At 40.9% G+C, this 27,873-nt stretch overlaps 1 protein-coding gene across 1 annotated transcript; it reads right to left on the bottom strand.

Moving 5' to 3' along the window:
* Window positions 1-1,206: 1,206 nt before the first annotated feature.
* Window positions 1,207-26,574, bottom strand: LOC140246171 (dihydrolipoyl dehydrogenase, mitochondrial-like). The gene is made up of 12 exons (XM_072325610.1): window positions 26,521-26,574; window positions 15,693-15,857; window positions 14,524-14,662; window positions 13,419-13,519; window positions 12,393-12,539; window positions 11,783-11,884; window positions 10,872-10,960; window positions 9,382-9,583; window positions 7,257-7,327; window positions 5,913-6,163; window positions 4,164-4,330; window positions 1,207-3,331 (listed from the first exon to the last, which is right to left on the bottom strand). The coding sequence occupies exons 1-12, from the start codon at window positions 26,566-26,568 to the stop codon at window positions 3,266-3,268; spliced, it is 1,548 nt and encodes a 515-aa protein (XP_072181711.1). The 5' UTR covers window positions 26,569-26,574; the 3' UTR covers window positions 1,207-3,265.
* Between the last annotated feature and the right edge of the window lie 1,299 nt (window positions 26,575-27,873).

Below are 27,873 nucleotides of genomic sequence, written 5' to 3'. Positions count from 1 at the left end.
TTCAACAGGGCATCCATGTTTAGGGTCTTCACCTAGGAGGCAAGTATTCTAAAATAGACTGCATATTATTGTTCTCTGTACTCACTAGTCCACAAATGAATATGTGTACAGAATATAAGTACTGTATATCATATATATATATATATATATATATATATATATGAAGATTTTGTTTGCAAAAAGCGATAAGTCCATTTTTGAAGATTTTGAAGTACGGTCTCTGTCATAAAGTACGAAATAATACCTTTTAAATGATACATTGGTCACTACATACTTGTATAAAGGTATATTTTTGAAGTTATGGTCAAAAGAAGCAAAAATTTTCTTATTATTCTCTTTATTTTTCTTGACCTTTAATCGCAAATATCTCCATTTGACAAATATGGACTTATCGGTTTTTGCAAACAAACTCTTCATATATATATATATATATATATATATATATATATATATATATATATATATATATGTGTGTGTGTGTGTGTGTGTGTGTGTGTGTGTTGATAATATAACACTCACTCATAGAGATACACCACAATATCTTTTATTAATTCTGATCAAAACTAGGAGTTTGAAGCAACACACTGTAAATAGAAATTTTTTTTTTTTTCAGTTTTGAATTTTATTCAAATCTCTAATCATTTATAAAACAAAAGGAGGACCCATAAACTAAATTGTCAACATTATCATGTGACCAGACACAAACACCAAGGTCTCAATAGTAGATGCCTAATACCACCTACACATTGGGGGCACATTCAAGGGTGGAATAATGACAAGATTCAAGGGTGGTATATCCTATGGCAACAATGTCCTTACACAGTATAATCACACAATTTAACACCATTTTTTTTTATATCTGTCACTCAAAGCATATGACAATGAATACCTCTAACACCAGGGGGAAAAAAAAAGGTTAGGCAAATGATGCCCTACACAACGTCAAGTGTATCTCGGAAGTCCGTCGCTCCCCTCCCACACCCCCCCCCCACCCCCCCCCCAAAAAAAAATGTAAAACCAACAACCATCACAATCTTTCTGAAAACAGCTAGACAAGCAGGACTAGAAAGAAATGCTGGCAGCATTCAGTGGCCTTGCATTTATTGGCCTTGCACTCAGCACAGGCGATGGACAGTTAAGAAGAAATGTCGCTGAAACTGTGTGCTGTCGCATTCATGTTTTTTTCTAGAGGAGAGAAAGAAAGAAATACAGAAAGAGCATGAAGGAAAAACAATAAGAGAAAGATAGTGAGGGATAGAGAGAGGAAGAATAAAAAAAAAGCTTGTGACAGATTTATGGGACACCAAACCATGGGAGAATGCTCAATACTCTTGGTTTGAAGGCTGATCCTCAACAACATTAAATTAGTGCCAGCACCGAAGTAAAAATTCTCTTAAATGTAAGAAATCGAATCTGTCTCAAAAAGTTTGAACCTAGGTCCCGGCCAGGTAGGGCCAGGTGAGCCTGCTGGGCCCCCATCTCAAACATTTAACATTTCAGTTGCCAAATGCAGTTTACATTGTCAGTAGGGCATGTCATTCAGCTACCTAATTCACTTGTTCTCCACAGTCCCATTAGCTTCGGCTTAATGATTAATGGGCAATGTAAAGCTACTGTTTACGCCATATATTTTGCGAGTCTAAATTTTCGCGAATCGGGAATTCGCGATCGTGGAGTCCTGCACCAAGCAGAGAAATGCACATGCGCACGTCAGATTCACAACGGGATTAGAATCAATATTTTTGCGTGTCTTTAATTTCGCGAATAGCACCTGATTTGCAAAATTCGCGAAAATAAAAACCTCGCGAAATATTCAGCGTATACAGTATATCAATTATGAATTGGCACATATACACACCACCATGTGGTAGCAAAATAAGAGTTTTGAGTGAAACCATCTCCTTGCATCCACATTCATCTGAAGTACGTGTAGCTCCATTCATGGCAACATGTCCGTACCTTTCATCTTGGAAACATCCTACAAGCTTATCATGATCTCCCACAGAGAACAGATATAAAGACACATTGTAGAAGTCTGTCCCCATGAATTAAGGGCATCATAAAATAATATGAAAGATAAAGCGTGAACCTCGGATAAGCTTCTCAGCTGATGGGACATATCGTGTTCGTTTGCTTCTTTTTTTTTATTATTATTATTATCATTTAACCAATTTTCAAAGAGATTCTGAAATTCACGTACACTACTTGTGCAGGATTAACAACATTTCCGTAGGCAATGGGTTTATGTATCATTACGTCGAGGGATGGAGAGCAGCAGCAGATATGGAAAAAAAAAAAATTAAAATCTGACATTGCACGCGTACTGTACACACTGGATGCTTGCTGCAGAGGAACAGCCATTATTATTTGTACATCTCTGGCTGCTTGAATGTGAAATCTCAACATTTCCAGCGTCATACAAGCATCGCCATTTTCCATCAACTGTGAGCAGAAAGGATGCACAAAACTGAAAACTTGACGATAGAGTGCACATCACTTTGTCATTTAGTCGTCAAATTGCACAACCAGGTGCTTGCTCACCGGTCACCATCACGCGCAGTTACGGACTTGCTTGCGCTGCTTTGGCAAGAGTGATGCCACTGCACGCCACATCATCACCCTGTGAGGGTGCTCTCTCCACAAAAGACTGCAACATGCAAGTGATATCTGAGTAACATATCCGTGCAATCTTCTCTCCCGTCACCAGCACCATCTTCTCTGCAGAGCCTGCTTCAGATGTTGCGTGCCTGCTGTACCCTGCATCCACCGACATCCTGGTCCCACCCCCACACCCTTGGGGCTTCCAGCAGTGCCTCCTACATGACTCTCGCATACAAAAGTAAAGAGCCCCTGCATGTGAATTGTAACCACCCGAGACACACGCAAATCGAGCCTTAGATTGTACTTATGTGTACTTGGAATAAAGACAAAACAAAAACGAAACATGCTTTGAAGGAACTGAAAACTTAATGGCACAATGACATACTTATACACTTATATCTCCCCCCCCCCCTTGTTTATTTTGTTTTGTTTTGTTTTGGTTTTTTTTGCTCTGGAAAGTGAAAGGATTAAACTATGAAAACTGTTTCTGGTTCAAAGGCATATATCTATCACTTGGCACAGAAGCACAAGCTTGTTGAATCTGCTTAAATGCTTCAAAGGTTCACAACAGACCCATTTTTTGCCTTCTCATTCTTTTATATATGTAGAAATAAAATACTAGTTCCTCTATGGGGTACTTTATACAATATTCTGCAGGGGTGCATTAAAAGTTTATCGCCTTCCCGATGTACGCTGCCATATTCGCCTCTCTGAATGCCTCGGAAACGGTCTGTAAAGAGAACATGACAGAGAGAGCCAAATTCAATATGTATTCCAATTCATGCATATTCTTTCAAAAAGATCATCTGCTGCCACACACACACAAATAAATAGATAAAGAAGCTTTCCGTACGAATATCTCACAATGGTCCTCACAGTGGAAACTTTCCATAACATCTAAACCTTCAGTTTTGTTTTCATATGATGTGATGCAATATGATACAGCTCACTCACAATGACCAAAAAAAAAAAAATGCATGATACCATGAATCTTTGGCAATAACACTACAACAGCCAAATGAACTTGCGTGACAAAGGAATGACTATATCGTCGCTGGGGTGACAAAACCTCGAATCTCAAAATTGTCAAATGTTCAGGAGAGCGAAAAAACATGGCGGCCAAAGCACTATAGTGAATGGGAAAGCCTTCTCTTTGACATGTCATGGTGGCTTCATTTTTGGAGTAAGACAGTTAGGATTTGGCCAAGACATCACTTGACCAATTATTTGACCATTAAGCTAAAAAAAAAATAAAAAATTTGACATTTTTGAGATACGAGGTCTTGTCACCCCAGCGACGATATATCTGTATCCACCAAATCAAATACATAAAACAGCAGATATCATCTCCATTTCACATATCATGATGAAAATGACTATACCAGTATGGCTTTCACATAAACAGCCAACAAATAAAAAGACCATGGAAAGGTATGCAAGAAGTTAAAGACTAATCATACACAAATCTGCATTTCTGAGGCTCTCTCTTGATCAGTGCTATCACCAAAAGAGGAGATGAGATGAGAAAGCGATAAAGAAGAAACACCAGAAAAGATACTCACCGGATGTGCATGGCAGACCCTTGCCACGTCCTCGCACGACGCTCCATACTCCATAGCCAGTGCTGCCTCATTGATCATCTCACCAGCTCCAGCACCGATGATGTGTGCTCCCAGAATCCTATCTGTCTCCGCATCACTCAGCATCTTCACCAGACCATCGGTATCAGCTGCAAGGCCACGAAAGCAAACAAATAAAAGCTTAAAATGAGTGCACGGGTATCACAATGGGGTTCCGTGACATTTGCTCCTGCAACAATTGCTCCAATGAAATATCAGCACACTAAAGCCAAACATAAAACCTACCCGCATATATAACCCTAACCCTAAACCTCACATCAAACTAAACTTAATCCCAAGTACAATGTACTTGGAAAAAATAACATTGGAGCAACTGTAGCAACAGCAAATGTTGTGTCACCCACAACTGACCCTATTCAACTTTCACATTATCTATCAGGCACATTTGGGAATTTTAACCCGTTGAGGATGGACTGATTTACTGTTGCTATAACACACACTTCCCAGACATCTGGCTGAGTATACTCGGGACTAGTCTTCAACAGGTCAAGAACTTGAGCAATCACCTTTCCCCAAGTGATGTACTCATCTGACTTTACTTAAAGGCATAATTTACCATTTGCAGAAGAAACAAAAACCCAGCATTAGTGTTTTAAAATAGTTCTAAAACGTGAGTTAGGGACAGAAACAACCACTGTGAAAATTTGAATCCGTATAATCGATGTTAAGAATAAGCCAAAATACACAAAATGTGAACAATAGTTATGATAAAAATGTATCCAGACTAAACCGTCTACAGTTACGGTTTAATGAGAAAAATACTAATATATCCTTATATTTTAGGTTTTATTGCAAAAATTTTATATGGTAGCATGTTTTATGATACAACAGACCTACATTGTACACATATGCATCAAATGTGATATGTTGAACATTTTATAAGTCACAGCTCCCAAAGGTAAACTGGACCTTTAACCCTTTATGTGTCCATGCCCTCGGCTGAACTTTTCAGGCTCTTTCATCAGCAGCCAGTAATCCATCCAAACTTAACTAATTTGTAAGTTAGCAAACCCACTCAGGTGTAGCAGTGTGCCTCAATAATCCAACAGGGAGGCCATGGTGACACAATAGGGATAAAGGAGATTAGGTAATCCCTTTTCACGGGCAATTAGTTTCCAGACATCTTTGTCTATTGATGAAGAAAGCCCTCAAGCTTGCACATCAAATGGGGAAAAAAGCACAGAAAGGATTTAAAGATTGAAATAACAGTCAAAAACACATACTGCCTGATACCTACTTTTCAAAACCACTTTGTTCAACATCCCTTTTCCCTAGCATCAATCCAAAACAGACCTATTCATTCAATATAGCTAACAGTTCATTTCACTGTGTTACAACCAATGAGCAGAAGAAAAACCTAAAATTCATACTCGTATTAAATCCACACTCACATTCATGGCATGTAAGTGGGTTGTAGCTTGATCTCATTTATATTGCAGCTCAGGGATGTCCATGCACCCCATGAAAGTTTAACCTCTAGTCGCCTGGGGGGCATTTCATCGAGTGTTTTGTCAGATTTTTTTTTTTCTGACAAAGACAAATTTGCTCTCAGCCAATCAGAAGTAAGGATTTCAGCAGCTTAAAACAATTTGTCAAAAAAAAAAAAATTTGACAACATGCTTGATGAAATGCCCCCCCCCCCCCCCTTCCTGGGTTGACTGCCCTCCTCACCATTTGTCTTGGCCCTGCTGTTGGCGGCAAAGGGGAACTTGCCCACTTTGTACTTGATGCCTTCTTCCTTCAGCTGCTCCTCCGTCTTGCCCACCCAGGCGACCTCGGGGTGTGTGTAGATGACGGACGGCACACAGTTGTAGTCAATGTGGACTGGCCCACCAGCAATGCCTTCCACTGCGATGATGCCCTCGTCCTCGGCTTTGTGGGCAAGCATGGGCCCATGGATGCAGTCACCAATGGCAAACACGCTGAAGAGGAAGGGGAAAGAAAATGACCACACATTTGAGGTTTGTTTGTACTAATAAAGCAGTTTTTGAAGAGTGCATTTCCGATCAAACTGATCAATGAGCAGTCAGGCCTTTTTACAAGGTAAACTTGTCTTGATGGCAAAGTCAAGAAGAACGCAGAAACTTTTAGAGATTCTTTTTAAAATTGACACTGAGGATGATCATGAGCACGCTGATTGGTCCACAAAATTTGAATAGTAAACTATGCTCACCAGCATGAGTTTTTACACATAGTATCTGGCACAGCCTGAGCTTAGGGTTTTTTCCTTGCTAACAGGGCTATCAATATTCATTCACGTATCACAATCCAGGAGATTCTGGAAAGTTTTTAGGGAGATACAAATATGTTACATACATCTCAACAGGCAAAACTTATTCCCACATCAGGAGGCATCCGATACTCCTTTGTCAAGATAAGGAGAGAGATTTCGTATTTCAGGTAGTTTCCTGCTAAATCACGAAGACTTGGCACCTCTCTGCACTATAGCTGTTAACTTCTAAGATGCATGAGGTTGACTTTCATATTCTCTATTTCATCAAAGAAAGGTCATTGCACTTCTTGCTTTCCATAGAAGGACAAACGCTTGCACATATTGCCTAAACCAATCACAAATAACACACCATTCTATATACATAGATAATACAAGATAACGAATGATTGTTTTAATACACAACACTACAATATGGCACATTCCTTTTACATAACACGGTACACATGTACATATGTATATCGTAGTGGGTGAATTTCCTTTTCTTTTTCCTTTTTTTTTCTTTTTGTCAAAAGGACCACAAGGAAGTACACAACCATAACTACACCACACAGAATGACATTACAGAAGATTACAGCATTCTCTTTATCTTCTGAACCAGCTATATTTTCCAAAGAAATATCCTCTGCATGATGTAAAAGAGCTATCAGGCTTAATGGGGATGTGTGGTAGAGATAGGATAGAGACAGAGATAAGGATGGGTAGGGAAGGAGGGGGGGGGGAGAAGAGAAAGAAATGAAAGCAATGGCATCTTTCTCCCTTCCTCCACCACTTTGGCTACATACCTTGGTACTGATGTGGCAAAGCGGGTGTTCACAGGTATCCTACCCCTCTCATCCAGGGAAATTCCCAACTCCTGGAAATCAAAAGCATAAAAGACAACATGAATAACCCACAAAAGCATTTCTTTTTCTTTTTCTTCTTTTGTGCAACATGAAGACATGATGAAATAGTAGCAATACTGGAATTTACAATCTCATTGATGGCATAATGAAACACTAGCAATGTTAGACAGTGCAGCCAAGTTCGAAGTGCTCCCTTCACCAGCTCCAAACTTTTATGTTCATCTGAAGATGACTCTCGAAGGAGTTATAACAATGTGCAGAATTTCAGATCACCCACCCAGTAGGTTCAGGAACAAGAGACCTGCGGGTCTAGCGCTCACCCGAGTATCGCAGGTTCACCTTTCACGCAGTCACTAATCTAAATTATTCACAGCTCTACTAAAATTTGACCAGGCTTCTCAAGTAGAAGATGAAAATGTACAATAAGGGCCAAAATTTTTAAAGATTCCTTAATTTGGGGGGATTGGGGGCCCCCTGGGGCCCTCTGGGTGGGGCATGGTGCCCATTTTGATAAATTGAGATCCTGACCCCCTAGGGATGCTACCTGCCAAGTTTGACGAAAATCCATCATGAGGTTTTCAGGAAGAAGATGAAAATGTACAATTCAGGCCCCCATTTGGACCTTCCCAACCCCCCCCCCCCCTGCCCCCAAGAGGGGCACCCCTGGATTTGCTATGAACAAACTTGAAACTACAGTCATTAATGTACTCACTCATAGTATTACATATCTTAGCTCTATAACTTCTGATTCTAGAGAAGATTTTTAAAGATTCCTTCATTTTGGGGGGTTTGGCCCCCCGGGGCCCCTGGGTGCGGCATGGTGCCCATTTTAACAAATTGAGATCCTAACCCCCTAGGGATGCTACCTGCCAAGTTTGGTGAAAATTAGTCATGGGGTTCTCAAGAAGAAGATGAAAATGTATAATTTAGGCCCCATTAGGACCCCTCCTCACCCCCCTCCCCTGGGTCCCAAGGGGGGCACCCCTGATTCTGCCATGAACAAACTTGAAACTACAGTCATCAATGTACTAACTCATAGTATTAACTTAGTTCTATCACTTCTGGTTCTAGAGAAAAATATTTTTAAAGATTCCTTAATTTTGGGGGGTTTGGGCCCCCCTGGGGGCTCCCTGGGTGGGGCATGGTGCCCATTTTAACAAATTGAGTTCCTAACCCCCTAGGGATGCTACCTGCCAAGTTTGATGAAAATCGGTCTTGGGGTTTTCAAGAAGAAGATAAAAATGTAAAAAGTTTACGCACGACGGACGACGGACGACGGACGACGCACGACGCACGCCGGACGCCGGACGAAGGGCAATCACAATAGCTCACTTGAGCCTTTGGCTCAGGTGAGCTAATAAAAAATGAAAGCAATTGCCAGCATTGTACTTCATAACCGAAGGGATGCTCATGACACCTTTCAGGGGCCTTCAGAGTAATTAATGTATGTCTCTGCCGGTATTACTACTTTGTACATGTACTAACAATAGAGATTGCAGGTGGTAAACTGGTGATGTGAGATTAAGACTCTCCCGAACTTCTTTGAAACTGCCTTTAGTCAACTTCAAAGACAAACAGCCAAATGTTTCTCTGCATGCATTCACTTCTTTAAAGGAAAGATATCCTCACACATAATTCACATTTTGTCAAGTCACATAATACAGTGCATCATCCAAAGAACTTTGATGCAATGCAAAATACAATACTGAAATTTGACACAAGCACTTGTGCAATAGCACACTAGCTTTATGACTGCTGAATACTAATCTGATTGGGAACTACCCAGGAACTCTCAAATTCAAACTAAAGTCACTCAAAATCAGGGCTGCCAACATTAACATACATGTACCAAAGGCAAGACAATTGCAAAGAGCTGACAAGGAAATTCTCATTTGTAACATGTCACTCGATGGGCAAAAAAAAAATTCCCCAAATCAGGGAGATTTCTATACAGTCTTATATCTAGACATAAATGAATACTGTAGTTTTCAGGAAGCCCTTGGGCAGCTTTACAAACAAAACTCTGCTTTTCTTGAGAAAAGAAGGGAGACGAATATTCTCTAACCTCAAGACCAAGGTTGCTGGTGTAAGGCCGACGCCCAATGCAGACGAGTAATGTGTCGCAGACCAGTTCCTCCTTCTTGCTTGGGTCCTTGACAGACTCCACAGACACCATAATGTCATCGCCGGAGCGTGACGCTGACATCACTTTGGTGTTGAGCATGAACTTGATGCCTTGCTTGGAGAGAATCCTCTGAAAGTTCTTCCTACACAGTGTAAAAAGATCATCTATTTCACCTTTCATCCATTTCTTTTCATCTCATAAGTGTGTGTGAAATCCTCACTGACAAGACATCACAGGTGTGGTATGAAGAGAAATGGTGTGACTGAACTCTGAACTGCTGAAGTCACTTTGAAAACATTTCTAGGTGATGACTTGTAGAGGAGGGATTCTGGAAAAAAACATTCAATCTAAGGGTCTACAATACTGTTGGGGGACTTATTACCTGCCCAAAATACAGTGCACTCCCATTAAAACGAACATGGTTATAATGAAATTCTGGTTTAAAACGAAGTGAAAATTCATGCCACAACATTATCCACTCTATGTATTACAACTGTTTATCTATTCAGTTATAACAAAATTTTGATATAACGAAAGAAAACTGCCGGTCCCGAAAACTTCGTTATAATGGGAGTCCACTGTAGCTACTCCATTCCTAGGACTAAGATCATTCAGTATGTTCGTGACAGCCAAGATATCATCTGATGTTCGTGACAGCCAAGTTATGATCTGACGAATTATGTTGGTTGGCCCCAATACTCAAAGAACAAATAATGTAAACTTTAATTTTCCATGGCAACCTTTCTCACAGCATCATCACAATAACAATGCAGCTTTTGCACTTTGTGCACAGTACCCAACATTATCATGCACTGCTCTTGCATTTCTGCCCTTAACTCTGGATACATTATCAGCATGCCAACATCAACATAATTATACAATGATAATGACTACATGACAATATGAGATGTTTGATTTAGAATTGCAAATTTTCTCTCTGGTGACTCTGTCCAACTTATTTCAAACCCTGGTTATATATTACGGACACTGTCAATACATTCTTGGGCATTCTGAATGACCCGGTAGCATGGGGATACATGGGTGGCCCGATCGAATCGATTTTCACTCACTGCCCATTGGGGTACAGTCAAAAGCCACGTACATGTATAGCGCCCGTCAGTTAATATGTGCATCGAAGCGTAATATGCTCATCGGTCAGTTGACGCTAATCATGATTCTTTGGCTGTGTGTGTACTTCCATAGAGATCAGTGATAAAGCTATACACAATTCATGACAAGGATTCTCAAAGATATCCGAGCTGAGTGTCTATCCTTCCCACTCCGTGGTATCCCCACACTACTGGATCATTAAGTAGCCAAAGAGAGAGCACAGCCCAATACTGTAAAGGACAATGCAACCTCAAAGAGAGAGGGCCACTTCGGATTAGGAAAAGATTGGTTCTGGAATTGGAACAAAGTCATTTACTCACGCCATCTCCATGTCAATTCCAACTCCACCTATGTGACCCAGAAACTCAACTGCTGTGACTTTTGCCCCCAGTCGCTGCCATACTGAACCCTGGCATGGGAGGAAACAATAATGATAATAACAGCACACAAATCCAGTCATTTTTTACAACAAATGGTGAGTCATAAGTGACCATAAATCTATATCTATATGAATCAATGAATATCTATTCAGGCATCTCCTATATTTTCTTCTCATCTCTTAGATCATAAAATGAAACTCTACTCCATGTTTAAACTGCTTTTTCATATTGAATTTTATAGTACACAACGAAAAGGGAAAAGTTAAAGTAATGAACATCAAAGTATCATGTTTTCACTGAGCAGCAAATTCCCACATGCAAATAAATGTTGACATTCTCATTACCTCTGTAAATCTCCCACTGATCAGTAAACAAACTTTTGTAAAGATTTCTTCTCTGAAATCACTAAAAATGGGTGAATTCTGTCATTTGCATCGATTGTTGTGTCAGCAGGAGAGGACAAAGAAAACATCTTTCTCAGATACTTACTCTATTTTATACTTTAATAGTGAATCATGGTGGATACCTCAATGCATAATTCTATAAAGCTCACAAATTCAAATCAGAATACAGGAAAATTAATGGAGATTTCTTTTGTCAGGGCTACTACTAAACCACTGATAAATTCAGTGATTATTTCCACTGATGTAGGGCAATTTGTCAATTTCTTTTGTCATGGCTACTACTAAAACACTGATTAAGTCGATGCTTATTTCCATCAATGTAGGGCAATTTGTCAATCAGTTGCAATTACCTGGTAATGGGGAGTTTGATTGATTGATAGCTTTTGTACATGATGCAGTGATACATTAGCAACAATGGACTTTCCATGAAGGCACCGCTGTCCTTACCAGTTCTAAGCCAATGACGCCCCCACCGATGAGGACCATGTGATCTGGTACTCTCTCCAGGGAGAGAGCCCCCGTCGATGACACCACTGTCTTCTCATCAACCTGGTAGACGAGGAAGCAATACACATGATAATTTATGCATCAATCATATGACGCCATGTACAAATGTATGCACCACCTTCAAAATGTCTTTTCAAGAAAAATATTAGACGCAATTGCTGCATATACGCTCTGCCAAAGCTTGATGCAAAGCAACTGTGCATTATTGGAAGTGTACAACAGAACACCAAAAGTGTGACCATGCATGAACTCCCAATGCTGTAAGTGGGTGTAAAAGATCATCTCATTCATATGCACGTTGCGTATGGCCAGTATATGGACCCAACTGCTAGCGTCGAAATATTTAAGCTATATGCGAAAGGGATACTAGAGTAAATGCTCACCACAAACAAATTACAAAGTCTAATTGATCTTACACAAATTGATCTTTTTGCACATGCATCAACTACAGAATACATAAAACATGACAAATAGTGCCTACAGTACAGACGAGTCATACAAGCCCTTATGTCTGGGTTTAAATGGGCTCATGACTGTCCACTGGACTCACCTCAATTCCTGGGAAGGGGGTCACTTCTGAGCCTGTGGCAATTAAGATGTTCTTCGTCTTCACCACCTCCTTAATCTTGCCATCTGGGTGCAGCACTGCCACCTCGTTGGGTCCTGTGATCTTGCCATGCCCCTGGATCCTGGTGACCTGAAGGGGGAAAGGTTTGGGCTGGCTTGTCATCTACTGTATACGTTGTTATTTTTTGTGTACAGATATTTTCGCGAATGAGGTGGTCACAGACATTTTCGCGAATTGGCACAGAGGCCTTCATAGCGCATTATTACAAAATTTTACCTTAGTGCATGGTGACATTTTCGCGTGATTAAATTTGCGGTCCAACTGTGATTCACGAAATTCAAAAAAATGAAACCCTCGTGAAAATAACAGCTTATACGGTACTTGCCTTCCTCCAACACCATGGCAAGACCATTAAGTAGTGTAGGATCGATTGCTCAGCTGGGGTCCGTCTCTGTGACAGAACACTGGATACTTCCAGTGCCTCTCTACATCACTGTGCATTTGGATGTTGTTTGATAATAGTAGACTACACAATGCTGGGTATCGCTGTGCTCTCCACGTGAATTCCAGTTGTGATTATGGGGGAGGGGGGGGGGGGGTGGCATTTGAATGAGCACATGTGATCATTAGACTGTCCCTGTCAGACAGAAATGAATACTTCAGGAAAATCAAAGTTAACACTTTATCATATTGTTTTTTCTTTCAATGCATGGCTGTATTACAAGGCCACTGTAAGCTTAGCACAGGACCTACACATGTACATCATACATTGTACATCTGCTCTCATCTCTTATTACCATTGGTTCCAGATATACAAGAAACAGACAGAAATGTACATTAAGCAACCCCATACAGCCTATTTTTTTTTTTGTCAAGAATAATCGGTGTCATGAAAAAGTAATTTATCCACTTTGATGATGCTTAGATGCTGCCAGTCTTGCATTGGCTGATACCCTCCATAACTTCCCTACTACTTCTGAAGTCCAAGGACAATCCAGTGTGACTTACGGTATTCTGCTTGAAGAGATGTGCAATACCGTTCGTCAGCGCTTTAACTGCGTCAGACTTCTGTCCCATCATCTGCGGTAAATTTAGCTTCACCTCTCCAACTGCAGTAGAAAACAGGACAGAAGTGTTGTTTTAACCATTGCATTATTTATCATTTACATATCAAAGTGGTGTTCTCTCCTTACCTTAGAGCAGGGCTGCACACTAACCCATTTTTCAACGGTTCCGACAGATAGTTTTTCCGTTATTTTACTAGTCCATTCCTGAAAAAGTTACTGGTCAGACAGTGATTGTTACTGGTCCTGGGCTGTCGGGACCAGTGCTAGTGTGCATCGTTGCTTAGAGCCTTTAAAAACCATAACATATGATACCAGTAACTACAATTCGTCTGTTGAGAATGAGAAGGGCGTTAAGAGGTCTTGAACACTATGGGTTTTGTGGCAACTTAACGCCCTTATCATTCTCAACAGACGATATTGTATGTCTTAAAGGCATTATTTACCATTTGCAGATGAAACAAAAACCCAGCTTAAGTGCTTCAAAATAGTTCTAAAATGTGAGTTAGCCTTAGGGATAGAAACAACCAATGTAAAAATTTGAATCCGTATAGTCAATGTTGATTATTATGCAAAATGTAAACAAAAGTTATAATAAAAGTGTTTCTAGACTAAACCATCTACAGTTATTGTTTAATGAGAAAAATAGTGATATCTCCTTATATTTTAAATTTTATTGCAAAATTTTTATATTGTAGGATATTTTGGGATACAGCTGACCTACACATCTGCCTCAAATGTGATTACTTGAACATTTTTAACCCGTTGAGGACGGACTGATTTTGCTACAACACGCATTTCCCATAGACACCTGCCCGAGTATTCTCGGGACTCGTCCTCAATGGGTTAAAATCACTGCTACCAATGGTAAAACTGTCCCTCTAAGGGACTGTAAACCATGTTGTACAGTGTTTTTAACAGTCAATCATGTTTTCCAGGCTTAAGTAATGCCTGAAATAAATCCAAACTTCACTGATCAGACTTGAGTGTTACATGACTTATACATACCATGTACAAAGTACAAAATGCAGAAGCTATACTATACCCACCATCAATGCCTCTGTTCTTGAAGTCCTTGGATGTGGCCATGTGGTAGAGGTGTGAGTTATTGAGCAATGCCTTGGATGGGATACAGCCCACATTGAGACAGGTACCTCCAAGGGTGTCATTTTTCTCCACACATGTTGTCTGTGAAAACGTGAGAGCAAGTCACAGGTCAAAATACCCTTTCCTTACTCTGACTGTAGATGTATCTACATGTTGTACACATGCATATACCATGTTCCCAATTTAGAATGCTTTCTACAACTTAATGTACCAAAAGACTTACAAATCTGGACAAAAATATAGAAATGTATACAAGTTGTTCAAATCTTTAAAAAGAAGTTTCAAATAACATTTTGCAATCAGTGGCAGGTATTCTTTGAAGTAAAATAGCTGGTGTTTAATGTATTTGTTAGACAATGTCCCATCTAAAGTACATGTATACATATTAAGCTGAGTATTGCATGGAGTACATGTACATCATGTAACTGTTCAATCAATCAACACAATTTACATGCTTGTAATTTTGTAACATGAAAAATACAATGTACATGAAACTCTGAAAATCACCCATACATGAAAAAAAAAATCAAGTTAAATATAGTTGTAGCTTATCATGCCTTACTACGATTTCTTTAAAGCTTCACAACAGATGTACAAATTATTTACTACAATAACATACAAGTAAGACTGGCAATGTCAGTCCACACATCAAAACCATCATATTTCCTTTGCAACTGATTATGTACATATTGAAGTTTTTAAACACTGATTATTCAGTGTTTAGAGTAAGAGTAGGAAATCATGGGCATACATACTTGGGTGGGATTCTAACCCATGACCTGATTGCGAGACAAGCATCACATCAATGAGACTGCTGTGCTTCCACTTAATAGCCAGTGATAGTTCTTTGATATTCCTTGATTCCCTTGCAAAAGTGGGTACTGCATATTTACTCAAATTAATGATTCAATCAGTTGTGATAAAAACAACTCTATGCAAGAATCATTAACCCATTGAGGACAGACTGACTTTCCTACAACACCCATTCCAATAGACACTTGCCCCTGTATACTCTGGACTCGTCCTCAACGGGTTAATTTGATCATCGTAGTCGGTTTCCAAAGAAGCAGTTATTTCTCTGAAAACACAGCATGAGGGAGGAGCAACTCACTTTTAGTCCCAGCTGTGCTGCCTTGATGGCAGCCACGTAGCCGCCAGGTCCAGACCCAATCACGACCAGATCCTGCTCCTCAACAGCTTCTGACAGGGACATGTGCCTCCGGTGGTGGGTCCAGGATGGGGCCACACACCTCGACAGCTTGTGGACATTGTTGACCTGCCAATGTGGCGTAAAATGTACAAGCGTGTATACATGTACATATCACTTTCTAGGGTGCCACAATACAACAGTCTACAAATGTGACCGGCGACAACGGTTTCAGGCAAAAGTTGGGAATTTTGAAAATTCATTTTTTCACTGAATCACATTGCCCATTTCCTAAGCTTTGCATTGATATAAAACACTTGTATTCTTCGACACCATAAGTGGGCATAGAAAGAGAAATAAAATACACTTTTTAAGTTGTTAGCCTGACAAAATTGCGAGAAAACAGGCTTTGAAGATTCACCTCCTTCTCAAAGACAATGTCCGAGCGGCGATGCGAGGGGAGAATCACCCATCCGTACGATGGTGCCAATCGATGTTAAGCCCCGCCTCTAGCAACCACATCGCCTTCTGATTGGCTCACTGAGAGAGTCAAATTTCCCGGGCACCTTCCTCGGGGCTCAGCGTATGGAGCCGAAAAACAATGCATTTCGCTCGGGTTTGTTTACCATTACGTCTTTCAAGATGGCGAATACGATAATTGCACGTATGGTGTTACATGTACATGACGTGTATGGTGCACGTATTACGCAATGACATCCACACGCCATGACTGTGTGCATATGTAACAGGAGCGGTGGCGAATCCACACATTTACAAATCGCGTTTTCATTGTGGTTGATTTGTCTTTATCATTGGCGACCCTTTTGAAAACAGAATTGTTAGTGCTGGCAAGGGTCATGCTTGAATTAAAAAAAAAAAAAACACGGCTCGTTAGTTTGGTGCGTTTTTGACGTGTAGTATTTGAATGTAATTGGTCACATGTGACCGCTCCTTTCCTCTTATCTGCCTTCCATTGAGTCAGTCTGCTGTCATAATCTTTAATACATGTACAAGTAGACAAATTTGAGAATATTTAGTTTTCTTTTCACACGATTATGCCATGCTACACGATTTTTGTTTCACTTCCGTTGTCGAACATTGCGGTAGAATGCTTTGGACAGAAAGCCAAACGAAGAGCACGCACTACAGAGCGAGCGTATAAACCTAGCAAGAACAATGGAGCATGTAATCGTGCACGCGTGGACAAAGCATTCCCCACACGCTGCAACTGTCTCCGAAAGCCGAATTATGTAAATGTAAGCGACGCACCAGCCAATCGCATGCGAGACCGTACGCCGTAGCAACACTGGGGATATTGGCGCGGCGTTCGAAAGAAGCTCGAAACTGACGAGTGCGATCCAACATAGGGTGTTTAAAATTCCATTTTCGATAGGAAAAACTTAGTCTTATGCTATGAAATTTAGTGTAGATGTAGAAAACATATCAAAGATTCGATTTCTGCAAAAAACCTAAATCGACAAAAATAATGGTCAAAATCTTTGTACCCCGCCTAGGAGGGAATTTGCTCTTGCGACTTTTGCCTGAAACCGTTGTCGCGGGTCACAAATATGTGCTGTGACTATGAGAAGAACTACTGTATTAAGTTTGTTGAGTCACAATTACTGTTTTCACTTTCATACAATGCGTACGAGTACACAAAGTGTCTAAGTGCAGATCAGTAAACACCAATTGGCATAGAAAGAGTTCAAGGATGCCTTCAATTGGCATCCGACAATCTGCATTTGTGACCCGCTACAGCAAAAGGATCCTAAAGTCGCTGACGGCTGAGCCGAGAAAAACAAGTTTGAAGTCACATCATCAAAATTGGTCAAAACAATCGAATTTCTGTTTTTGGCATAATTTTGTAGTCCGATGTTTTGCCTATCATCTACAGAAATTTCGAAGCTAAATGATCAAAGTAAAGGCAAGATATCAGCGTTTTTCTGGGCCTCGAATTTCCGACTTTCAACGTAACAGAAACATTTCCAAAGATTTGGATTTAGCGCCACAGCTAGACTCCGCCCTAGCTACGAGGGAGTGATCTTATTGGTCAGTGCGTGGCATCCTTGTTACTGGTTGGTCGTGTGTAGACCACTGGCGCTAAGCTTGAATGAACATTGCGGAGGTTGTTAGGAGCGTACCTTCTATTGTCGAACGATGAAAACTGTCTTGCTTTCCCTTGATCACGATAGCGTCGGAAGGTCAACTTTGAAGGCGGTTTTCTCGAAACGCTGATTTCCTAAACCACTTGACATGCACTAATAAAATCATCAATATCTCTGCAACCGAGTACATTTATGAGTTGTGTTATATGTGAAATAAGGAAATAATGTCATGCCATTTTCAGAAAAGTTTCCTCCCCAGACTTTTGGATCCTTTTGTTGTAGCAGGTCACATTAAGTAGTGTTTGGTGATGATGTTTTCTATTAGAAAAAAACTAGCTACCATGTCGTTCTTGTAGTGATATCTATGACATATCATGACACCAATTACAGTACAAAGTAGGAGGGGCTGGGTAACTACATGTACAGTGTAGCCTGTAGGCCTTTGTTCTCTCTTCCAATATATTCATAAATATGTTGTCATGCATACAGTAGATGCCAAGTTCAAAAAGTTGTTATGAGTGAGATTTTCATGACTCAGCGTCTCAGCACGCATGCATGGGCGTAAGCGAGTGGGCAAAGTGACTGAGCGAGGGGAGGGTGTGGGAGGGGGGTGTTCACCCTCCCACGGTAGGGAGCTTTTTCAATTTTTAGCTCTTAATGGCACAAGCTGGTGCATACTTCAGTGATCATTTTTTTACTTATTTTGAAAGACAAAAGGGAAATATGCCTTCAATTGCAACTCTCACTTTAATCCTTTAAGCTATGCTCCCGATGCGTGAGAAAAATGGGTGCCATGCGTGAGATCATGAGACGGACCCTAAATACTTGAGTCTCACGAAGAATGCGCGAGACTTGGTAGCTCTGTGTCATGCATTGTGACCACGATGGCATGCCTTTGCATCTCATGTGATCTGGTCAAACATTGACAGGGAAAATGGGAAAAGTAATCATAAAGGCATCCTGTAAATGCGTTGTAGTTGTCAAGTGTGTCAGACCAGCTTCTGTAAAGTCAGCCATCCAAAATTTGACCTGCGACATTTGACTGCTTGCTGTATCCTTTTCGAGTGTGGTCAAATTTTGGCGCAAGCAGTCAAATTTTGGAACCAATATCGCAATACAGTTGAACCTCTCTTATCCGGCCTCCCTTTATCTGGATCTCTCTATTCTACAGACGCAATCTCGCCGTGATTTTTGTTTTAATAATTACGGGAGGAAAGGGGGATTCCTAACTCCTTGAGAACTCCTACACAAACACACATACTTCGAACATGATTAACATACATTACATCAAATTTCCTTCCAAACTGCTTACCTTCAGACATTTTAACATCCCCAAACATTCCCAAATGTAACAACGAAAGGTTGCAGTATACACATTACTACATGTGGTACTACAATTCACTACATCAGTACATGTGTATGTATATGTACGTGTATATGCTCATTGAGTCTCCCGTATCCGGCCAAATCCCTTATCCGGATGAGCCCGGTCCCGACTTGTCCGCATACGAGAGGTTCAACTGTATGTCTCTAACCAGTGTTAGCAGTACATTGTAAGAGTAAATTTAGACATTTTTTGTTTCCAAGAGACTGTAATGTTAGACCACCTAAAAAACATTTTATATTCTGATCTGATGTGGAACAATATCAATGCTGGTGACCTGTAGAAAGGATCAACTGTATTTTTTTTATTTTTTTATTTTTTAAGATCACATTGTAACTAGGGGGTCTACACAGGAGGTGTAAACTAAAAGTCAAACTTGGTCATTAGAAATGGACTGGACTTCGGCTCATTAGAATTAGAACAGTGGAGTCGTGAAATGGTGACAGTCTATAAATGAATTCAGATTTACCGATGTGGAAACAGCAGTAGGGCCATTTATATACTGCCAGTAGGCCCTAGACTACGGACAAGACTGCCAGGTTCAGAATGATTTGTACTAGGTAGAACCTAACGTTGTGAACGTTAGACGTTCGACGTTTAGACTCTTTAGAAATAGAAGTTACACTTTTACTGGGTTCTACGAACTTCTAGACCGTTTCTAGATCCCTGCCTTACTTCGAAGTTCTTCTACTGTTCTACTTGTACGTACTTTAATAACGTAGTCTCGTAGACGGTAGAGTTGTTGGTTGTTAGAATAGAAAATGATAAGAGCTGGCATATTCATCCTGTTATAGACTAGCCATATCAGGCCTAGATTCTACTTTGCCAATAATGATGCTTTTTCGAGAGGCACATATTCAAAAGACAATAATTCGTACAAAAAGTCTATCTATAATTCTTGGCAATAATACAAGTTTGAGATCAGAATCTAGAATTTTACGAAGGACTACAGCCTCACAAACATGACACTCTAAGCCCCCACTGTGCACTGGAAATGCACACGCACACACAACACAATTGCACAAGCCAGCCCGAGCCGGTACGTGCGGCTAGTGACAAGTGTAGTGTAGCGTTAGACCGGGGGCCCAGAGCATTTATTCAGCTGAAAAGGGTCACACTTTTTGATGGTCTCATCATGTAAGGATGTGGCCAAGGGTCAATAAAATGAATTGCTGGCAAGTCACATCCTGTACCGTAAGCCTAGGGACCACAAAAAGGGACCCCGAAAAATGGATTTATTCAGCCGAAGGGGGTCACGGACAAAAGTTGGTGGATATTGTTCCTTTGGGTGTACTTATCATGAAAACAGCAATGCCAGCTATTTTATCCTGTACGGGGCCCCAGACAGTAGCCCCCAAAGGGCCCCAGAAATATGGTGTTATTCAGCTGAAAAGGGTCACGGCTAATTTCTTTGCAATGGAAGTAGTTCCCATCAGAGATATCCAAAACACCAATGCCAGCTATTTTATCCTGTACGGGCCCTAGACAGTAGCCCCAAAGGGCCCCACCCCCCATAGGCCTACGTATAAACACACACAAACATTGATTTTATTCAATTAAAAAGAGTCAGGGCTAATTTCTTTTGCAATGGAAGGAATACCAATCAGAGATATCCAAAACACCAAAGCCAGCTATTTTATCCTGCACGGGGCCCCAGACAGTTGCCCCAAAGTGCTCCACCCCCTATAAGCCTACGTACAAACACACACACACATTGACTTTATTCAGCTGATAAGAGTAACGGCTAATATCATTTGCAATGGAAGTAGTACCCATCAGAGACATACAAAACACCAAAGCCAGTTATTTTGTCCTGTACGGGGCCCTAGACAGTAGCCCCAAAGTGCCCCCCCCCCCCAACACACATACTCACACAATAGTTTCATTCACCTGAAAAAGGGTCACGGCTAATTTCTTTTGCAATGGAATTAGTACCCATCAGAGAAATCCAAAATACCAAAGCCAGTTATTTTATCCTGCATGGGGCCCCAGACAGTAGCCCCAGATAGTAGCCCCAAATTGCCCCCTACCCCCTCCCCCTCCCCTCCCCCCCCCTCCCACACACACACACATTGATTTTATTCAGCTGAAAAGGGTCACGGCTACTTTTGCAATCGGAAGTAGTACTCATCAGAGAATAATATCCAAAGCACTAAAGCCAGTTATTTCATCCTGTACGGGGCCCCAGACAGTAGCCCCAAAGTGCCCCCTACACACACACACACACACACACACACACACACACACACACACACACACACATATATATATTGGTTTCATTCACCTGAAAAAGGGTCACGGCTAATTTCTTTTGCAATGGAATTAGTACCCATCAGAGAAATCCAAAATACCAAAGCCAGTTATTTTATCCTGCATGGGGCCCCAGACAGTAGCCCCAGATAGTAGCCCCAAATTGCCCCCTTACCCCTCCCCCTCCCCTCCCCCCCCCCCCCCTCCCACACACACACACATTGATTTTATTCAGCTGAAAAGGGTCACGGCTACTTTCTTTGCAATCGGAAGTAGTACTCATCAGAGAATAATATCCAAAGCACTAAAGCCAGTTATTTCATCCTGTACGGGGCCCCAGACAGTAGCCCCAAAGTGCCCCCTACACACACACACACACACACACACACACACACACACACACACACACATATATATTGGTTTCATTCAGCCGAAAAGGGTCACGGCTAATTTCTTTTGCAATGGAAGTAGTATCCATCGGATATCAAAATACCAAAGTCAGATATCTTATCCTGCACGGGGTCCCGTACAGTAGCTCCAAAGTGTTTTGCTTTATTCTCTTTGTTGTGTGCATCTCTTCTTCTTAGATATGCGCTCCTTCGTCTTCATTTTCGCGACAACGACAACGCGTCCTCCTCATCATCATCAGTTTTGCTGTTCTGGCAAACATTTTCCAGCGTATCGGCCATACGTTCGATTTTAGAGCGGCGAGAGCGGAAGACGTGCATAATTGAGTCCGGGAAAGCGTAGGAACAGCGAAGCTAAAGCGGCCAACAGCGTTATCGAAGCAGGAATGAAGCGTCGTAGGAACAGGCCTTGATTTTATACGAGAGTAGAGAACTATTGAGAGCGTCGTTAAAGCGGGAAGGTCGTGCTTTGATCAAGAAAGCGGCGTAGCAGCGGGACCATGTCGTCGGTGTCTAGTTTAGACTATATTTCCCGTTCTTGTGCCGCTGTTACTACGGTCAGAAAAACCTGGAATTGTTACGCCCATCCCGCGGTATTTACACTGTCACTGCTCTCTCCCCGTTTGAGCTACGATTCAAAATAGGTCAATCTTGATGGGGAGATGAGGAAGAAATTTTGAACCAGTTCAAAATTTCTTCCCGATCTGTAAAATTGCCAGATCCAACCCCATCACCCAAACGCTGCTGCTACGATGCTCCCGGTCCCCGTACACTTTTGCCGCTCTCTCCCGATCTGACAGATTGAATAGATCGGGATGCAGATCTTGATAGTGGAATTACATGTGGGGACACTTTAGGAACACTGCGTGGGCCCGTACAGCTATATAACTGGTTTCGGTGTTTTTGATACCTCCTTGAGTACTACTTCCATTGCAAAAGAAATTATAGCAATGATTCTTTTCACTTAGAACAAAATAATACGGGAGCACTTTCCAGCTACTGGCTGGGGGCCCTTAACTGGATGGGTTTGTGTTTTACGTATCTCAGCTGTTAATTCCACTGCCAAGGAAATAGGCACACATGACTGTTTTCACCTAAAAACAATTAATTCATATGGGGTGGGAATACCTTGGGGCTATACCTGTCAAGGGCCCTGTATCCGGGCCAATATCGCACCTCTTTTAATCGAATTCTTTAATGTTGAATTAAATTTAGCAAAAATTTCGCCTAGATGACATGGTAGTTCAATGTCATATTAATCTCTTCGTTCAAATTTATTTGAAACATTCACATTACCTCTAACCTTATTCTAAATAACACTTTTTCAACTAAAATCCATACATAAGACAAGTACCATTCCACTATCCGTTCATTCATAAATTCATAATGATATAGTCACGTGATTACATGCTGCGCTCGTTCATTCAAATTGATTTCTGGCCATCTAATTTAACATGTTCTGCAGTCAATTAAACAGATATGTTCATGCTTGGCCTCTTTCCTTATTTTCTTTCGTCGTAGTTATTGTTTTGTAAGCATCATAGCATTTCATGTTTTCGTATTCGTTTAAGAGACTTTGACACCATTTTTTAACGTGCTTTTTGAATCCAAAGAAGTAAGAAGCCACAAATTATCTGGCCGTTACGAGCGCTTTATTACGAGCGGTCGGCCAGTAACAAGAAGTCATGGTTATGATCCTCAAATGTTTGTTGTTGTTTTTTTTTATAATTCTTTCTATGTCTTCTAGAGATATACGTCTGTATATATTGTGCTGTCATGACTATAAAAAATGAAGTTAAGCTGCATTACTGGTACACGTATAGGCCTATAATGACATGTATATGAAAGAGAAGGAGCGTTACCAGTCTGGTTACAGAACAACCAAATCCAGTTATACTAGATAAGAAATATGACACTTTTACTGCTTTATAACAGGAATTTATAGGTGAAACGAAAACACACATAGAAAGACATGTTAAAAAGATCTGAAACAAAGAAATAGCATGATTTGAATTTGAATGAACACGTTTGGAATTTGACTGTCTTTCGCGAAATTTAATGACTGAAATACACTTTTCGGCAAGTCAAGGCGAATTTGAATGAACGTAGGGTACCAGCCAATTTGAATACCCATTTTACGAATTCGAACCTTCTATCAAAATTAATGAACCAACAAAAGTGCGAAATTGGCTGGGAAAACCTAACTGGCTTTGATGTTTTGGGTATCTATGATGTAAACTAAGGCCTACTTCGATTGTAAAAGAAAAACAACTATGACTCTTTTCAGCTAAGGAATGATGTCATAATAATTATGTGGGGGAGGGGCACTTTATAGCTACTGTAACCTGGGCCCAGTACAAGATGAAATGACTGGTTTTCGTAATATGGTCATCTTGGTTGTGCACTATACAGAAGTATGCTTCCTTTGCAAATTTCTTGAGTGTTTTGCTACTGTAACCTATGGGACCCCGTATTCAGGATAAGATGACTTGCTTTAGTGTTTGTGATATCTCTGTTCAGTAGGCCCTGATATTAACGTTACAAAAGAATTTGTAAGACCATTTTCAGCTGATTCACAGTACATGTATAATGGATGGGACACTGTGGAGCTACTGTCTAGGGCTCTGTGCAGGATGAAATAACTAGCCTTGGTGTGTTGAATATCTCTGATAGGTACTTCTTCCAGTGCAAAAGAAATTACCCGTGTTTGGGGCTATACTGTGCGGGGCCCCATACAGGATAAAATAACTGGCTTTGGTATTTTGGATATCTCTGATGGGTACCACTTCCATTGCAAAAGAAATTAGCCGTGACCCTTTTCAGCTGAATGAAACTAGTGTGTGTGTGTGTGTGTGTGTGTGTGTGTGTGTGTGTGTGTGTGTGTGTGTGGAGAGAGGGGGGCACTTTGGGGCTACTGTCTGGGGCCCCGTTCAGGATAAAATAACTGGCTTTGGTGCTTTGGATATCTCTGATGGGTATACTTCCATTGCAAAAGAAATTAGCCTTGACCCATTTTGGCTGAATGAAACTAATGTGTGTGTGTGTGTGTGCGTGTGTGTGTGTGTGTGTGTGTGTGTGTGTGTGTGTGTGTGTGTGTGTGTGTGTGTGTGTGTTGGGGGGTGCACTTCGGGGCTACTGTCTGGGACCCCGTACAGGATAAAATAACTGGCTTTAGTGTTTTGGATATCTCTGATGAGTATGCCTACTACCAATTGCAAAAGAAAGTAGCCATGACCCTTTCAGCTGAACAAAATCAATGTGTGTGTGTGGGGGGGGGGGGGAGGGAGCAATTTGGGGCTACTGACTGGGGCCCCGTGCAGGATAAAATAGGTGGCTTTGGTATTTTGGATATCTCTGATGGGTACTACTTCCATTGCAAAAGAAATTAGCCGTGACTCTTTTCAGCTGAATGAAACTCGTGTGGGTGTGTGTGTCGGGGGGGGGGGGGGGGGGGCTCCTTTGGGGCTACTGTCCGGGGCCCCGTACTGGATAACATAGCTGACTTTGGTGTTTTTGATATCTCTGATGGGTACTCCTTCCATTGCAAATGAAATTAGCCGTGACTCTTCTCAGCTGCACGAATGAAATCAGTGTTTGTGTGTGTTTGTACGTATGGCCTATGGGGGTGGGGCACTTTGGGGCTACTGTCTGGGGCCCCGTACAGGATAAAATAGCTGGTATTGGTGTTTTGAATATCTCTGATGGGAACTACTTCAATTGCAAAAGAAATTAGCCGTGACTCTTTTCAACTGAATAAAATCAATGTTTGTGTGTGTTTGTACGTAGGCCTATGGGGGGTGGGGCACTTTGGGGCTACTGTCTGGGGCCCCGTACAGGATAAAATAGCTGGTATTGGTGTTTTGAATATCTCTGATGGGAACTACTTCAATTGCAAAAGAAATTAGCCGTGACTCTTTTCAACTGAATAAAATCAATGTTTGTGTGTGTTTGTACGTAGGCCTATGGGGGGTGGGGCCCTTTGGGGCTACTGTCTAGGGCCCCGTACAGGATAAAATAGCTGGCATTGGTGTTTTGGATATCTCTGATTGGAACTACTATCATTGCAAAAGAAATTAGCCGTGACCCTTTTCAGCTGAATAACACCATATTTCTGGGGCCCTTTGGGGCTACTGTCTGGGGCCCCGTACAGGATAAAATAGCTGGCATTGCTGTTTTCATGATAAGTACACCCAAAGGAACAACATCCACCAACTTTTGTCCGTGACCCCCTTCGGCTGAATAAATCCACTTTTCGGGGTCCCTTTTTGTGGTCCCTAGGCTTACGGTACAGGATGTGACTTGCCAGCAATGCATTTTATTGACCCTTGGACACATCCCTATATGATGAGACTATTAAAAAGTGTGACCCTTTTCAGCTGAATAAATCTTCTGGGCCCCCGGTCTACGTAGCCGGGCCGGCGAGATATTTCAAGCAGTCAGTCTGTACGGTACACTGTGTGATTGAAAATGAGTCGACATAACCAGACCAACATGCAACTTGCAAGGTAACGTGCATAAGACGACGACAGGAGCATTGGAGCCGTGGGAATGTAAGAGACAGTAGGTCAAAGAAAACTTGTACATAGTTTCATAGAATCAAATGAAGCTAGCCCTGGACTTTTGGAGCATGACATTTGGATACTTACGGTAGAAATACGCCGTCCAGCTCGTGTGACTGCCGGGAATAGCGACATCTTGATTATCTCGTAATGCTCACTTTTGTCCGACGAGAGATGGCGCTATTATGTTTTTATGAATCAGCACAGATTATTAATGTTTAATCTATATTTTGCACAAACCTTTTTGATGTCCGTCAAACAGTGTAATATAGATATTTTGTGTCACTACAATGTAACAATGTTGATTGCTCTGAATAAAGGCTATAAAAAGCGTCAAAAAAAAAAAAAAACAGATTAGGTTGGGTCATGTCTCGTCATTAGTTAGCAATCATAGTATGCAAATGTACAGCACTGATTGTAGGTTAAGAATTTTTGGTCACGCGACACTGTTGTGATTTATGGCATACATGCATAACGTACTGCCAGACACTTTAAGTCATGCAAAACAGGCTCAATTGCATACAATCATTAGAGGGGTTTTTTGGTTTGTTTTTTTTTTTTTTTTTATGGAAACCATTTAATGGAAGTGAGAAGGGGAGAGCTCACAGCAACTCCTCTTGTAAGAACAAGGGGTATTGCACTCGTTCTTTTTTTGTATATATTTTTGTTCTTGTCGGTGTTGTTTTTGTATGTTCAAGTGAAAGGTGATGGAACATAAAATGAGTAAGAAATCAGATACTTTGAGTTTAGTTTCTTTAAATGTTAAGGGTCTTAGAGATGTAACCAAAAGAAATGCTATAGTTCAATGGAGTATGGAGAGAGGAGATATAATTTTTCTTCAGGAAACATTTAGTACAATTGACGTAGAGGACCAGTGGAAGAGGGAATGGAGCGGGCACTGTTTTTTTAGTCATGGGAGTAACCACAGTCGGGGAGTTTGTGTCCTCATATCAAATAAATTAAAGTTGAAGGTATTGAAGCAGGAGGGTGACTCAGAAGGGAGATACATATTATTGGAGATTGAAGTATCCAATACAAGTTACATTTTATGCAATGTTTATTTTCCGGTTCGAGAAAAGCAGCAAGAGCAAATTGATTTTTTAAATAAGTTAAGTGATCACCTCAATAATTTTAATGTTAATAACTCGTTTATGATTATTGGTGGGGACTTTAATATGATTCGAAATTTTGATTATGATATTTCGAGTAAAAGGAGTACTATAGGCCATCAGTTTAATTTAGAATTTGAACATTTCCTTGGAACCTTCGATGCCTTAGACATATGGAGGAAAAGAAATCCAGATAAGATCCAATTTACATATAAGCAGAAGAACCCTTTGATACAAAGTAGGTTAGATTATTGGATAATTTCTAATCAATTGGAGAAGCAAATTTTAGAGTGTAATATTTTTTCATCAATTGCCCCTGATCACTCGGCTA

The sequence above is a fragment of the Diadema setosum genome, chromosome 2, assembly GCF_964275005.1.
Source record: "Diadema setosum chromosome 2, eeDiaSeto1, whole genome shotgun sequence".
NCBI lineage: Eukaryota > Metazoa > Echinodermata > Echinoidea > Diadematoida > Diadematidae > Diadema > Diadema setosum.
This window is presented reverse-complemented; position numbering and strand designations above follow the sequence as displayed.

Coding starts and splice junctions, on each gene's coding strand:
- LOC140246171 (XM_072325610.1), bottom strand. CDS start 26,568: ATGTCGCTATTCCCGGCAGTCACACGAGCTGGACGGCGTATTTCTACC. Junction 14,663..15,692: donor CAGCACAGCTGGGACTAAAA/GTGAGTTGCTCC, acceptor ACGTTTTCACAG/ACAACATGTGTGGAGAAAAA. Junction 10,961..11,782: donor GCGTCATTGGCTTAGAACTG/GTAAGGACAGCG, acceptor CTCCCATGCCAG/GGTTCAGTATGGCAGCGACT.